We start from the raw sequence: 16,621 nt of genomic DNA, 5'->3' as shown, positions 1-16,621 counted from the left end.
TAGAAAAGGTACAGTAAAAATATGTTGTTATAATCTTATGGGGCCACCACTGTATACAAGGTCTATCATTGACAGAAACATCATTATGCAGCCCATGACTGTATTTTGAAATACACACAGGTGACCTGTGGCATACTCAGAAAAAGATACATAATTTATTCCTGCATAGGAAAGTTAATTTCACAAATACACACACAGGCACACATACAGACATATAAACAGACAACTTAAGAAGCAAAAATCCTCAATAGGCATGATATGCCAGCCACAAAAGGTAACACAATTCTGGGTTGGAATAAAAAAAAATGGCACCTAGAACAAGTTCCATGATACTCTGTCCCACTTAGGCTACATCCAGAATGTCCTGTTCACCTCCAAGTAGCACTCTTAGTAAATCCAAAGTGGAAAGTGAACAAACTAGGACTCATCACTTAGGTAAAGTTACTTCAGAGTAAAGAATAGCCTGGAGGAAAACTGGAGGTGTTTGGCTTGAAAGAGAGAAGACTTGACCAGGCGTGGTGGCTCATGCCTATAATCCCAGCACTTTGGAGGCCAAGGTGGGTGGATCGATTGAGCCCAGGAGTTTGAGACCAGCCTGGCCAACGTGGCGAAACCCTGTCTCTACTAAAGATACAAAAAGTATCCCAGCATGGTGGCATGCACCCATAGTCCCAGCTACTCAGGAGGCTGAGGCATGAGAATTGCTTGAACCCAGGAGGTGGAGGTTACAGTGGGCCGGGATCACACCACTGCACCCCAGCCTGGGTGACGGAATGAGACTGTCAAAAAAAAAAAAAAAAAAAAGAAAAGAAAAGAAAAAAGGAGAGAGACTTGAGGGGGAGAAAGAACAGGAAAATCATTACCTTCAACTATATATAGGGCTGTTACGGGGAAAAGTTAAAAGACTTAGGAGGTAGAACTTGAACCAATGAGTCAGAGTCACAGGGGTGCAACATGGCTCACTAAAAGGCAGAATTGTTTAGTAATTAGAGTTAAGAACCAGAATGTGCCACTCAGTGAATATTCCAGGTGGCGGCAGGAGCAGTTCATGGTGCCTGAGGAGGCATGGTGCTTCTGCTCCCTCTGAGGGTCATGTCCAAACAGGTCCTGCCTTACTCAGACTGATGTGGCTGGAAACCAACCCTATGGCCTCTGCCAAAGCCATAGTCTTGACACCAGGGCCTAAGCCATGAGGTGTAAGTGAAATGTACTGTGCTTGGCATAGTACAGTGCCTGACACATAGTACATGCTCATAAATGTTAGCTGTTACCTCTCCCATTGACTCAAAGTGTGACTGGAACCTCTCTAATATCCCTTCCAATTTCTAAGACTTTATTTAAAAAGTTAAAATCACTATAATTAGCTATTAATCCTAGTGGTTAGCTTAAGTAATAATATAAATACTTAAGTGTAAGAATGACAAAATTCATCTTCAAAGCCATCCATGATGGTTGGACATGCTTTGGGAAACCACAAACAACAGAGGCAGTCACTTAGATAGACATATAAAAACCACAAAAATCAAAACTACACATATTCAAACAAGTCATATCCTCTCTGATCTAAGTGGCCTGCTTTCTGGAATGAAGCTATTTTAAAAAGGACACTCAAACTGGGCTACTTTACTCACTGAGAGTAAATTAAATTATGACAATTAGATTATTCACCCATGCCTGCCAACTACCCACCACAACTAAAAACTTACTTTTTGGGTGCCAGCAGCCTGGATATCCTGCCATGTTGCTACAGGTTCTGTAGCTGTGTGCCATTCTGGGTAAGTTTTCGTGAGTAACTTCACAAACGTGGACTTTCCCACAGCTGCAATGCAAACAGCATGTATTGGGATGTTTCCCAAATCAGGGTGGAAGGAGAAGGCTGCTACTAAACTCTGCCACAAATGCCCAAACTCAAGGGAACAAGTATTAGTTTTCTGAATTTCAAACTCAGCAGCCATACCATTGTCAGACTGATAACAGATCAATCCATGCTAACCAGAGCCACTGTAATGAATACAGCCAATAGTGAGGAAAAATTCCTTTAAGATTTAATTTGCAATTTCCATGTCTCAACCTTCCAGAGGCAGAGCATTTAATAACAGTTGAAAATGTAAAAGTAGATGAAATCTGCTCCATAAATTCTATCACTTGAGTCACCATTCTATTTGTACTGTGACGGTGTAAAATTTCTAAGTTTTTCAAGATAAAAAATAAAAATGATTATAATCTCATTCATTCAACAAATCTAAAAAATATTCATGGAGTGCTGACTATGTGCTCAGGACTGTCAGGCACTGTGGGTACAATGGTAAACAAAACACAGAATGGATTTTGCCCTCACAGAGCTTGTATGGGTGATAGATAGTAGACAAACACACAATTAACTACTAACAAATTGTGTTAGGTGCTAGGAAAAAATGCAGGATGGCACTAACATAGCCCAGGAGGTCAGAGAAGACTCACTTGAAAAAATGACATCTGAGGTAAGACCTAAAAGATGACAATTCATGCAAAGGGAGTAGCATACACAAAGACCTGAAAGAAAGAACTTGACACACAATAATACAGAAGTTTGAGGCCCTAGAAGAAGCCATACAGTATGGCTACAGCATGAGCAAGTGATGGAGAAGTGGCTCAACATGGGTGTGGCCAAACAGACAAGGAGTCCAGGGTCAGGTCACACAGGGCTTTGTAGTCATGGTAAGAAGACTGAATTCTATTCTAAGGGCAATGGGAAGTTAGTGAAGATTGGTTTTAAGTAGGAAAATTATAAGACTCCTTCTCATTTTTAGAAGATCACTCCACTAGCTGTGTAAGAATGGGCTGCAGCAGAAGCAGGCAGACTAGTTAAAAGATACAGCAGCTTGCCCCCAGGTGATGGCAGAGGAGTGAAAAGTAGCGGTTGTTTCGAGAAATATTTTGGAGATGAAATCAACCTAGTACCACAACATTCAAGTTATCTTTTCCCATTTATACCAATGTTTGGCCCATACCTCCATGAGCTCCAGAGACTATTCAAGAACTCTCCTGACATCTCCACTTGGGACATCCCACAAACACCTCAAAGTCAACATATTTCCTAAATGAACTAATCATCTTTCCCACCAAACTGAGCTTCCTCCTGTATCCCAGACCTCAGGGTATGAACACACCATCCACTCACTGACAGAAGTCCCTCCTCTGCCAAACCTCAGTGGCCACCAAATCCTTCTGCATTTGCTTCTAAATTTTACATATTTGTACTTTTCTCTCCATTCCCACCTCCATGCTCAAGATCAGCTTCTTATCATCTCTTGCCTTTCTGATGCTGACCTTGCTCTCTTCAATCCATGCTCCATACTGTGGCCAGACTGAACATGAAATAACTGTTTACAATCTTTTGACAGCTCTCTATTGGCTAATTGGCTACGGCAAGGGCAAGCAATGGAGTGGCTCAAGATGGGTGTGGCCACGTGGGCAGTCCACGGCCAGGTCACATAGGGCCTTGTGGCCATGGTAAGAGGTCTGAATTCTATTCTAAGGGCAATGGGAAGTCAGTGACATCTGAGCTAAGACCTGAACAAGCTTCATGACAGACTCCAAATTTTAACATGGTCTGCAAGACACAACAAGATCTGATCCCTGTGTATGCCTCTCTGGCCTCGGCTTTCCTTTAGGTAGCCTACCCTCCTGCAGGACCAAACTCCAATCATGCCATGTTCTCTTGTAAATATGACTTTGCATATGCTGTCCCATTTCCTGAAGCGCCTCCTCTCCACACCTGACCAACTCTTACTCAATCCTCCAGGTTTTGTTTAGATGAACCTCCACACTGTGAAGTCTTTCCAGATCCTGACACCTTTAAGCTGGATTAGCTAGTCTGCCTTTCTGCTTGGTTGGTATTCTGGTATCCATCACTGCAATTGTCATTGTGTTTCTCCAGCTAGAGGATGGGGCTCCTCCAGGGCAGAAAATGAATTACAACTTAATGACCTGGCCGAATGAATAAAATACACAATATATTACTAATTTCAGTTCCCTCTGAAACCTACATTTGTGAAAAATAAAAAATAAATCTTAAGACTGTATCTGGACCTCAGTCTCCTCTATCAGAAGTAATCTTTCTCAAGAGAAAGAAGGGGGGCATCCTTCCACTTAGAGTTACTGATTGGGGTGCTGATGTCTCAGCACAAGAACCCACACATTTAATAGATGACATTTACTACATGCCACCCCAACTCCTCTTTGAATAGGCAGGATAAGAACAAACAGCATGAATCTATGGATTTGTAGTCACGCTCATCTCTCAGTCCCCACCTCCACCTAACTTGTGTGTGCTTCTTCACATCTGTTCGATCCCTGCTCTTCCCACACTCCAATGAATAAATGCCCTCCCCTGCTCTTCCAGGCCTGTGTCTAAATCCTTTCCTCCAGCAAGCCTAAGGTGCCACTTCTTCAGGACTTCTCTAGCTCTGAATTCCTACCACACTGGTCAGGTGTGAAGTGGTTGAATGTGTATATTATCAAATAACTGTCTGCCCTGAGTAAGCCCTCACTTAAAATATTTGGCCCAGATGGTCAATATTTAGATTGTAGGTTAACAAGTCTAAAATATGGTCCCTGCTATTTAATAGCTAAAAAGCTATTTTAATTAATATGAAAAGATAAACGTAGCTGGCTTGTTAGATGGCTGGGATTGAATAATTGTTAGAATTACTTATATTTCTTAAAAGTTAAAAACAATTACCTTAAAAAACTGTTGCAGATGGAAAGGAAGGGCTCTGAGGTCAGACACTATTAGTTCATCTAAGAGCAGTCAGGACTCCAAGAAATTGACTCATGCAATTTAAATATATTAATTCTAGAATGCCAACAAATTAGATCTAACAGGAAATATACAGTTCCAATGACTGGAACAATAACATCTAATACCCAGGGTACTCTGTAACCCATGCCCCATTCCAAGGCTTCTGGAAAGCCAGTTTAGTAATCACAAGGCAGCTTCAGCACACAATGACAGTAAATGGTGGTGAAAGGTCCTGAGAGCTGTGCCATCCATGTTTCTGGGGCTTGGAGAGCCTGGGTAATTCACTACAGGGCAGTATTTCTTAAACTAATTCCACTGGAACTGAGCTGTGCCAGGTACCACCTACAGATGTGGAATAATTACTTTAAAAAATAATTCAAAGTTATATGTTTTTATTAAGGCCAGACACAGTATAACTTTCTCAGTGCTGTGATACCTGATCATCATAGATTTTTTTTTTCCTTCTTTGTTTGTTTTGACAAATGTTTCAAGGTGTTCACAGGGGGTTCCTAAGAGTGGTGGTGTTTGGCTCTCCACTGCTTCAGAGGCCTCCTCCTAGTGACCAGAACACCCCTGTCTACAGAAAGCCATACTTCTTCAGCCAATCTCTTATGATATCACTATCTCAGACTTACCGCAATTTAGTTAGATCCCAGCTTAGCTGCTATCTTTCCTTCTGAGATGGGGGTCTCTCTCTGTCACCCAGGCTGGAGTGCAGTGGTGCAATCTTGGCTCACAGCAACCTCTGCCTCCTGGGCTCAGGTGATCTTCTCACCTCAGCCTCCTGAGTAGCTGTCCAGTATGTTTGACCTGTCCAATATATTGTTTGTTTATTTATTCATTTTTGAGATGGAGTGTAGCTGTTGCCCAGGCTGGAGTGCAGTGGCACAATCTCGGCTCACTGCAACCTCTGTTTCCTGTGTTCAAGCGATTCTCCTGCCTCAGCCTCTTGAGTAGCTGGGACTACAGGTGTGTGCCACCACGCCCGTCTAATTTTTGTATTTTTGGCAGATACAGGGTTTCACTATGTTGCCCAGGTTGGTCTCAAACTCCTGAGTTCAAGCGATCTGCCTCTCTTGGCCTCCCAAAGTGTTGGGATTACAGGCGTGAGCCACTGCGCCGGGCCACTGATGTTATCTTTCCTTTTTTTTTTTTTTTGAGACAGAGTCTTGCTCTGTTGCCCAGGCCGGAGTGCAGCGGGGTGATCTCGGCTCACTGCATGCAACCTCCAAATCCTGGGTTCAACTGATTCTCCAGCCTCTCAGCCTCCCGAGTAACTGGGACTACAGGCATGTGCCACCACACCTGACTAATTTTTGTATTTTTAGTAGAGACAGGGTTTCACCATGTTGGCCAGGCTGGTCTTGAACTCCTGACCTCAGGTGATCTGCCCGCCTCAACCTCCCAAAGTGCTGGGATGACAGGCGTCAGCCACATCGCCCAGCCTGTCTTTCAATATACTCTTGGTATTATGAATTTTGGAAGGTACCGGAACTTAGAAGCAGCATCAAACCTTCCCTTGGGACCCTGGCCACCAGTGTTCTCTGTTGTTATATTGCCACAACTTTAAGAAAAGGTGGAAGGTACTTTAAGAGTATATTACTTCAACATGTTGATTTTCATTAGCTCCACTATTCTCATTCCACAAGCTGGAACAGAGAGTTCTGTTGTTACCACTCATCTTTTCCTAAGGCATGGTTTTTTCTTCCCACAAAATTTTCTATAAACTGACAATGCCTACCGTAGCTATGTAATGCTAAAATCTAGTAGCAAGATAGCATATGATGTAATACCCAAAATAACAGATCCCATTATTTTACGTCTAATACAGTTGTATTTCATAGGAGCCTATATTTATCACCTCTAGGCATTTTCAACTCCTGAACAAGATGAAAAACATGAGAAAAAAAATCCAATTCTGAAATCTTTTACCAAAATCCAACCAAGTCAGAACATATAAACTGTCTAATGTCTTTTTTAAAAAGTCCTTCCAAAAAAAATTGAAGTCTTTATTTCAGATAGTGTATTTGATGCTGCATTCATTCACTCATTCATTCAATCAACAAATGTTTATGGAGCAGCTAAGAGGTAAGTACTATAACTGAAATGATCTAGGCTGAGAGCTTGCCCTCAAGTTACATTCCAACCCCAAGACTGAGTACCCAGGATCACACAGGCTCCAAGCTTAAAAGCATTCTAGGCAAAGTTAATAAAAATCAGTCAGCAGGCTTAAAAAAAACTTAATACATTTTACTTTGATGCCTTTTTTCATGAAAAACAGTTTATGAAGAAAAAAAGGCAAAAAGCTTTCTCACACCTTCCTATGATCCAAACTCATCTGTTCAGCACAAAAGACCCTCACTGATCTGACATCCCCTCCTCCCCGCCTTGCCTACCAGGTGATTCAGCTTTCCCCTGCCACCTTCTCTTGTGAAGCCTCCTTGAACTGTCTCCAGCTCCACTTCATCTCTAGGCAGAGTTAATTACTGCCTGCTCTGGTTTACCAAAGGATTACACTGTAATTATTTGTTCACTCATCACTCCCTCCAGCTAGACTGGGAGCTCACTTTTGAAGACAGAGACTGAACCTTTGCATCCTGAGTATAAGAACAGTGATGGAGGGAAGGAGGTGAGTCACAGGCATAGAGAATCCACTATACAGTATTTGAAATAAATAGGCTATTTTTTCCCAAGGATTCTTTGCCCAATCGTTTATACTCAAAATAAGTAAGACACGTATTAGTGATGTGAAGTCACTAATTTTGAATGCTGGCGGAAACATGTTATTAGGGAAGCCCTCTACTGCTTTATGTTTAAGTTTCTTGATTGAAAAGTGCAAAAGAGTTTCCTCTTTTCTGGTTGGGTCTTTAAAAATAAGGTAAAAATGCTGAGATGACTCACTGACAGTGAGATTTCATACAGCAATCTTTTCTTCAATTTAGGCTTGTAATCGTAAGATAATCACAAGAAGATGATAATACACTGTAGGAATGAACAGTCTTAAAAGACAGGCTAGGTGTTTGATTTTTTAGATTTTCAGGGGTTCTAGGTACCAAGCTTTTGATTTTCAATCACACATCTTATATGGCTTCGTAAGTCATGCTAGATGCCATTAGTTGCTACTTCACTGATCAATTTTCCTTACACGCTGCTGTCTGCACCTTCAAGATCAGAATAACAGGACTTAGAGCAGAAGGAATACAAGAAAAGCCCCTCTAAACATACCTAATTTTGGTCAGGACAGGGGTTCACCTTCCCTGTTCAGGTTTCCTGAATGGGTGCTCTCATTCTGATTTGCTTGAGGATGTTACCTGTGATTAGAGAAGATGATCACTCTTGATTTGAAAAGCAGTTTAATATATTCCCTGTGTGGGTACCAATGCCTAACTTCCACATGGATATCATAGCACAGGATTCAAGAATCTGGTCAGTACTGAGTACACTGGGTCAGGCGGGGGTTAGGTGTCAGCAATACAAAGATGAACAGCACACTGAGTGGTCAGAGCCCAAGGAAGGTGGTGAATGTGCAAACAAGCTCAGCAGAACTCAAGTGCTGCAGCAGTTGTGGGTACAAAATGTTATGTCAGCCCACAGAGGAGGCAGTGACTAATTCTGTCTAGGGAGAGTCATCAGGGTGTGTGGGGTGATGAAGAGTAGTGGGAGATGAAAGTAAAAAGAGTCAGATTAGATCCTCCCATTTCACTTCGCATCACCCTTTTCTTGGGCAATTGCATTTACTTCCAAGGCTTCACCAACTAACCCTCTACCCACCAGTCAACAACTTCCACATCTGAAATCTCAGCACCCATCTCCGGACTCTCTTGATTTCAGGCACATATTCCAATCTGTCTCAGAACACCTCTCTCTATGTCTCACAGGCACCTTATACAAAACATATCACTCTAACCTCCCCAGACCACCTCTTCGTTTATTCCCATCCTCATGAACCTCAGTGTCACCCTCCTCTACTCCTCCTTATACCTCGCCTCCAAGTGGCCACCACATCCTGTCAATCCCACTTCCAAAATCTCTCTCAAACCATCACTTCGCTGTCTCTCCAGTTCTTCTGTTCAGGCCTGCATCTTTCCTCCCTCCAATTACTCCAATAGCCATAAAACTAGTGCACAGACTCAACTCTGTTCCAATTCATCTATTCATTCATCCAACAAACTGGATGCAAGGCACTATGGGTACTGCAGCAAACAAAATATACAAAGAAAGTGCCTGTTTTATGGAGCTTTCTTTCTCATCCTACACAGTTTCCTTTTTTAAATTAATCTGGTCATGGCACACACTGGCTTCAAGTGTTCAACAGCCTCCCACTGCCAACAGGATAAACTAGCATGGTCCACAAGGCTCTTCGACATATGGCAAATCCCACCCTTCCAACCCCTTGTTCTGCCACCCTTTCACAGGTCCCTTCAACTCCAGGCACATCCAACTACTTCTCTTTCATTAAAACTGCATGTGTTAGCCAGGCGTGGCGGCACATGCCTGTAGTCTCAGCTACTTGGGAGGCTGAGGCAGGAGAATCACTTGAACCTGGGAAGCGGAGGTTGCAGTGAGATGAGATCACACCACTGCACTCCAGCCTAGGTGACAGAATGAGACTCCATCTAGAAAACAAAAACAAAAACAAAAACAAAAAACTGCATGTGTTTCTTCAGGCTTCACCACCTTGGCACATGTTGCTTTCTATGCCTGAAACACTTTTTCCTCTTCTTCCTTTTGGGAATTCCTACCCCAGAGATTCTGGCTTTCCACGCCCAATCACGGATCTCACCACACAGTATGAAAATTATGTCGAGTCAGCCAGGCGCAGTGGCTCACGCCTGTAATCCCAGCACTTTGGGAGGCCGAGGCTGGCGCATCACGAGGTCAGGAGATCGAGACCATCCTGGCTAACATGGTGAAATCCTGTCTCTACTAAAAAATACAAGAAATTAGCCGGGCATGGTGGTGGGTGCCTGTAGTCCCAGCTACTCGGGAGCCTGAGGCAGGAGAATGGCGTGAACCTGGAAGGCGAAGGTCAAAGTGAGCCGAGATTGCACCACTGCACTCCAGCCTGGGTGACAGAGCAAGACTCTGTCTCAAAAAAAAAAAAAAAAGAAAAAAAAAAAAAAGAAAATTGCGTCGAGTCTGTTTCTCCTACTTAGTTGTGAGCTCCTTGAAGGACAGAAGCTGTATCCCATTCACTGCTGTGCTCAGCACAAGAGTGGACTCTTAGTCCTCACTCAGTAAGCCTCTGTTGCATGAGAAAGCAAGGAAGAAGCAGAAAAATTTGACAAGGTTAAGAAGCAAAGGTCAGGAAAATAGAGGGAGTTCAAACTTTATCTGATGACCTGTCCAAAGTACTTACTTTGTGATATACCCTGTTCTCTCTCTGGGATTTGAGGACGGAGCTTCCTTTAGGGGTGTGTTTCTCAAAGTACAGTACAAAACATATTTAAGCAAATAGCAGGACTCTCTCTTCCCATTCCTTTCAATGTTTCGGATTTGGCTGGAGAAAAACACACAGCCATGGTGACTGGTCTCATTTTAAATTCATGACTGCTAACTCCAAGTGGGTCCTAAATGGTACCCAGTAATTCAACATTTCTCTTGCTTATTCACTAGAGTATTTCATGTCTTCTGTCTCCACATTCACTCTTAGCTGATGACCTTTCTTCCTATTTCACTCTGAAAACAGACACAACCAAAAGACCTTCCCAAGTTCCCACCACACCCACTGAAGTTGGTGCTCATATATTTTGCCATCACGCCTGTTACTAGGGTTGAATTGTGCTCCTAGCTAAGGCTAAATTATTTCCCACTGAGCAATAGATTCCATTCTTTCTTGCTTAAAAATCACTCCAGCAATTCTATCCTCTGTCCCGATTTACCAATTTTCCTCCTTTCTACTAGACCACTTCTGTCAACTTAAAAACATGCTCTAATTCTTTTCACGAAAAGAAAATTAAAAATGTTAAACACTCACACCCTCTTCTAATTTCAGCTACCACCCCATGACTTCCCTTTCTAAAAACTTCCAGTTATCTTAACCCACTCTCCTCACCTCCCATTCTCCTTGAACCTATACCAACTAGGCTTTCACTCCTAACACTCCTAAAACTGTTCTTTTCAAGTTCACCAAAGACCTTCATTTACTTAAACAGTATAACACAGCTGATCATTCCCTCCCACTGAATACCTTCTTCACTTGGCTTCCAGGATATCATTCTGTTTTTTTCTCCTATCTCAGTGGGCATTCCTTCTCAGTCTCTGCTTATTCCTTCCCATCTCCCCAGTCTCATAATATTTGCACGCCCAGGGCTCAGTCCTTTCCATAAACACATAGTCTCTGGCATTAAATACCACCTACATTTACAGCTCCAGTCCAGGGAGACCCTAATTCTGAACTTACATATCCAATTACCTATTCAATACCTCTACTTGGACATTAATAGCCATGTAAAAACCTAACATGCTTAAAACCAAGGCTCACTTCTGTAATCCCAGCACTTTGGGAGGCCAAGGCAGGAGGATCAATTGAGCCCAGGAGTTCAAGACCAGCCTGGAAAACATAGTGAGACCCTGTCTCTACAAAAAATATAAAAAATTAGCCAGGCATAGTAGCAAACACCTGTGGATCCAGCTACTCAAGAGGCTAAGGTGGGAGGATGGTTTGAGCCTGGGAGGCAGGCTGCAGTGAGATGCAATCGCATCACTGTATTCTAGCCTGGGCAACAGGGCAAGACCCCACCAAAGGAGCGGAAGCGTGGGGAGGGAAGGAAGACGGAAAGGAGGAAATAAAGAAAAGAAAATCAGGAGTCTATCTTTCAAGTACTCAAGTCAAAATAATTGGAGTCATCACTGGCCCCTCTACCTTACACTCTGCATTCAATCTGTCACCAAATCCAATTGGCCCTACCTTAAAATACAACTAGAACCCAATAATTTCTCACCACTTCCACTGTTAAATTTTACTTAAAATGTAACTCAATTTTTGTTAACGTATAACTAGAATCCAATCACGTCTCACCACTTTCACTTTTCACAATACTATAATTATTGCAATACCACTTAACACCCTCTACTTTCAACTTATCAGCCACAGTGATCTTTTTATAATCTAAGTAAAACTGTCACTTGACTCCTCAAACCTTCCAATGGCTACCCATCTCGGTAAGATTAAAAACCCATACGGCCTATAAAATCTGGCCACCCCTTGGGCTTCTGCCCTGATTTCCCTCCTGTCCTTGCTCACTCGACTTCAGTCACAATGATTTCCCTCCTATTCCCCGAACACACTTTCCACCTCAAGGCCTTTCCAATTGCTCTTCACTCTGCTTAGAAGATTCTTCTCCCAGGTATCCACATGATTTGCTCCCTCATCTTCTTCAGTTTTTTGCTCAGATGTCACCTTCTCAGTGAGGCTTTGCTTATTTTATTTAAAATGACAACTTTGGCCAGGTGCGGTGGCTCACACCTATAATCCCAGCACTTTGGGACGCTGAGGCAGGCGGATCACCTGAGGTCAGGAGTTCGAGACCAGCCTGACCAACATGGTGAAACCCTGTCTCTACTAATAAAACAAAAATTAACTGGGTGTGGTGGCAGGTGCCTCTAATCCCAGCTACTCGGGAGGCTGAGGCAGAAGAATGGCTTGAACCAGGGAGGCAGAGGTTGCAGTGAGTCGAGATCGCGTCATTGCACTCCAGCCTGGGCAACAAGAGCAAAACTCCATCTCAAATAAAATAAAATAAAAACTTCCCTCAATTCTTCATCCCTGATTTTTCTCCACCATACTCATTACCTCTAACATATTGTTCACCTTGCTTAGTTTATGTTGTTTATTGTCCATCTCTCCCTACTTGAGTTCCATGAGAGCAGAGATAAATTTTATTTGTTCTATTCACAGCTGTATTCTCCAGGCCAAGAACAGTGCTGGCATATGGAAGTGGTTCAAAAGGTGATTTGTTGAATGAATAAAAAAAGAAATTCTCAGTTTGCTGTTACAATGTCTTCAGTACTCAACACTTGCTAAGCCCCTTTTGGGCTCAGTGACTTGGTAGGTAAAAGTATCAAGTCAGAATTTATTAGTATTAAATTGAAATGCTTTGTCTTCATTTTGCTTTTTGACTACTTTTTATTCAAGATACTGGATCTCACTCTTTTAACAAAATTATTTTTAATTTAACACGTTTTTAAGCTTAAAAAGTGAGGTTCTTCTAAGAAAAGCCTTAAGAAGTTATTATGCAACTAGCACAGACACAGGGCAAAAATTGTGAATGTGGTATTTGAACGACTGAAGTTTAGGAACTCTCTTCGAATAGGGTTGCCAGATAAAATACAGGACACAGTTAAATTTGAACTTTCAATGAGTGATTTCGTTGTTGTTTTGGTGTAAGGATGTCCCAAATATTGCATCGGACACACATTAAAAATTACTCGTTATCTTAAATGCTATTTTAACTGGATATTATTTTTAATTTTTGCTAAATATGGCAACCCTATCTAGGAGAATAAATAAACTGCACCCGCTTGTCGCTTCAATTTCGATCTATTACAAACAGCTAATATAATTCTTGTCCTATCCACTAACTGCGTGGCTTTTATGCCCCAACAAATGTGTCCCTGTGGGCGGGTACTGAGGCCCGATATCCTAAAAACAAGGAGGCAAAGATACACAGTGCACTTTGCGAGGGGAAAGGCTCTCCTCGCAGCCCAGAAAGAAAGGCCGGCCGCATCAGACGCAGGCCATTCCGGGCCCAGCTCCTTTCCCAGCCTCTGTCGCCTGCGTGGCGGAGGCCAAGGCTTGGCAGCCGCTTTCCGGCCCTTACCAATGTTGCCTTCGATGGAGAGCCTTCGAGGCCCGCGCCCCGCGTGCAGGCCCCTGGAGGAGGGAACGCCCTCGAGTGGGCTCTTGGCCATGGAACTGAAGGGTGCTCGAAGCCGACTTACAAAGAGGCGGCCCGCGGCCATCCCACCCACGATTCGCACAGCGATCACTTCCGCCGAGAGCACTTCCGCCCCAGGTACCGCTGCTCACTCACGCCAGCGCACAGCTGACGTAAGGAGATCGTCAGACAGGAAGTGGGTGGGGTTGAACATGCGACGTGATGAGCCCAAGAGACCGCTCCGCTATCGCGATGTTTGTAAAGAAGCGTTGCGGGGAGGAAGAGTTTTGCAAGGGTGCAGAATTTGATGGTGACAGGAGTTGCGGTGCGAGTGGTTTTTGTTCATTGGACAAATAACATTTTAAAAGACGTAATTCTACAATCCAACCACTTCATTTTTGTATAACTTTAAAATAAATTGTATAACTGAAGACAAATAAAATTAAAAATAAAAATTGTAATTTTAAGAGGGGCTTTTCTCCCCCCAGGTGCTTGTTGTCTGGTTTTTATTTTAATATCGGAAGAAAATGGAAGTTTTAAAGTAGGAAAATGACTCAATCTGATGATTTACACAAATTTAACTTTTTCCTATTCCCTGTAATTCCCTGCACAATGCTGGCATATTATTGACTAAATTAACAAATTAGATAATAAGTTACACCCCATTGCTTAGTGGGTGTCTTGAATAAGTAAATAAATGTTTGGTCAATCGATTTGCATTATAGCCAAAAATCCCTTCAGGATAAGGTGGTGGTGGCTCAGGTATGTGACTGGAAATCGTTTAAACCTGGTAGGTTGGGTTCTTGGACGTAAGCAATGGAGAGTAGAGACTTGCCAGTGTATAAAACCTGAGTCCTGCTGTGGGTGAAGTGTGCTCTGCAGGAGGGCAGAGACCTAAGCTGCTGCCACAGGTGAAGCCGGACTGCCACACCCCGTCATCATAACAACCTCAGAAGTAATGATTTACGAAATATTGTCAAATGGTGCCTCCCGTTCCAATCGCTTAAATCACCAGAATCAAATGGTGCTTCCCGTTCCAATCGCTTAAATCACCAGAGTCAAAACCAGGAGTCAACAGGCCAAACCGGCCTTCAGGCAGCACTCTTAGGTGTGGCAGGTTTTAGAAGACAAGGATCTGATTGCAAGGGGGCTGGGGAGGGGCCAGGGGCCAGGGGCTGGGATACCTGTCTTGAAGCTGTTCCCGTAAAAAGCACGGGACCTTTTTCTTATGTTGATGTACATGTAGGATGGCTGAGGTCATGTTTATATATTAAGAACATTTTTTTAATCGAATTTTTTAAGGATAACCAGGGTGGGGCGTTAATGGCTACTGGAGCGGCTAAAGTCCTACCCATTCCCATCTCCACTCCAGCAGCCACTTCTGTAAAAAAAAAAAAAAAACCTGCTTACATTTCTTTATCTATGTAAACTCAGATTTGGAAAATATTCATCCAAAAAAGCTTGAGAGGCTCTCTGCCTCGCCAGGATCTTGCTGCCTCAGGGGTGTTGTGAAAGTTAAATGAGAAAGTTGTCTGCAGGCAGGCATTAATCTAAAAGCAACGAGGTAGGAAAATAGGGTCTGGAGACAGGGAACCTAAGGCGGATTCAAGCTGACTTCCTAGAACTAAATCAAAAGGAAAACCCCAACTTTCTAACTCAAGTAACAAAAGGACCAGAAGCTAATCCCTTTGCAACCCCCACTTTTCTGGGTGGCAGATGAAAAACTGAAAGTACCTCTGACTGGCCCCCTCGGGCAATCAGTCAGGCTGGTGGCAGGCCAAGTCTTTAGTTGCATGGGGTATAACTTCGTAACTTCACTTCAGCCTCTGATTGGTCCCCTCCTGCAACCAATCAGACTGATCGCTGGCCACTACTTCATTTACATAGGGGGTACACCAGGTAACCAATGGGAAACCTTTAGAAGGTATTTAAACCCCAGAAAATTCTATAATTGCTGCTTGCTTGGGCCCCTTCTACCCCAAGGAGGGTTCTTTGGTGTACAATAAATTTGTGCTTTTGTTGCTTCATTGTTTCATTGCTTTGTGCGCTTTGTCCAATTCTTTGTTCAAAATGCCAAGAACCTGGGCACCCTCCACCAGTAACAGAGCTCCTAAAAATTGTTTTTAAAAATTTTATGGTGAAGTGGCGGTGGCTCACGTCTGTAATCCCAGCACTTTGGGAGGCCGACGCCGGCGGATCACGAGGTCAGGAGATCAAGACCATCCTGGCTAACACTGTGAAACCCCATCTCTACTAAAAAAAAAAAAAAAAAAAATAGCCGAGCATGGTGGCGGCTCCTGTAGTCCCAGCTACTCAGGAGGCTGAGGCAGAAGAATGGCGTGAACCGGGAAGGCGGAGCTTGCAGTGAGCCAAGATCGCGCCACTGCACTCCAGCCTGGGCGACAGAGCGAGACTCTGTCTCAAAAAAAAAAAAAAAAAAAAAAAAAAATTTAGGGTGAAGCATAGTATGTAGTGAGGAAAAGAGGATGTGTTGTAAGTGTACAGTTCAATGAAGTTTTTACAAACGGAACAGTCCCATGTTACCTGGATTCAGATCAAGAAACAGCATTATCCGCATCTCCAGAATCCCCCACATTGGTTGTCAGTTACTATCCCTCAAAGAAAACCATTAGCCTGACTTCAACAGTAGAGATTAGTTTTGCCTTTTCTTTATATAAATGGAATTATATAGTAAATACTTGTTTTATTTAACATATCTGTGAGACTCATCCAGGTTGAATTTATCAGTTGTAGTTCACTCATTCTCGTTGCTGTATAGTATTCCACAATGTCACTATACCACAATGTACTCGGAAGTTTCTAGATTTGAGCCATAATGAATAGTATTGCGGTAAATATTCTTGTACGTGTCTTTTGGTAAAAAGAAGTATGCATTTCTCTTGGGTGTATAAGTAAGAGTGGAATTGCTGTGTGATAAGTTACATATATATGCTCAGCT

The 16,621-nt window shown here is 42.9% G+C and overlaps 1 protein-coding gene across 10 annotated transcripts in view; it reads right to left on the bottom strand.

Moving 5' to 3' along the window:
- DGUOK (deoxyguanosine kinase) overlaps positions 1-13,860 on the bottom strand; it is a 31,969-nt gene extending 18,109 nt beyond the window's left edge. The window contains exons 1-2 of one of the 10 annotated variants that reach the window (XM_055243746.2): positions 13,606-13,835; positions 1,707-1,819 (exon numbers count right to left, since the gene is read on the bottom strand). In XM_055243746.2, the coding sequence (XP_055099721.1) occupies positions 1,707-1,819; positions 13,606-13,747 (255 nt within the window). In that variant the 5' untranslated portion in view covers positions 13,748-13,835. Of the gene's footprint in view, positions 1-1,706; positions 1,820-5,418; positions 5,594-8,008; positions 8,095-13,605 lie in introns of those variants that run through there. The other 9 variants (XM_055243754.2, XM_055243748.2, XM_063617536.1 and 6 more) reach the window with 9 other exon arrangements.
- Positions 13,861-16,621: the final 2,761 nt, after the last annotated feature.

This window comes from Symphalangus syndactylus, chromosome 14, assembly GCF_028878055.3.
Source record: "Symphalangus syndactylus isolate Jambi chromosome 14, NHGRI_mSymSyn1-v2.1_pri, whole genome shotgun sequence".
Lineage (NCBI taxonomy): Eukaryota > Metazoa > Chordata > Mammalia > Primates > Hylobatidae > Symphalangus > Symphalangus syndactylus.
Note: the sequence above shows the minus strand (reverse complement) of the source record. Positions and strands in the feature narration are given on the sequence as shown.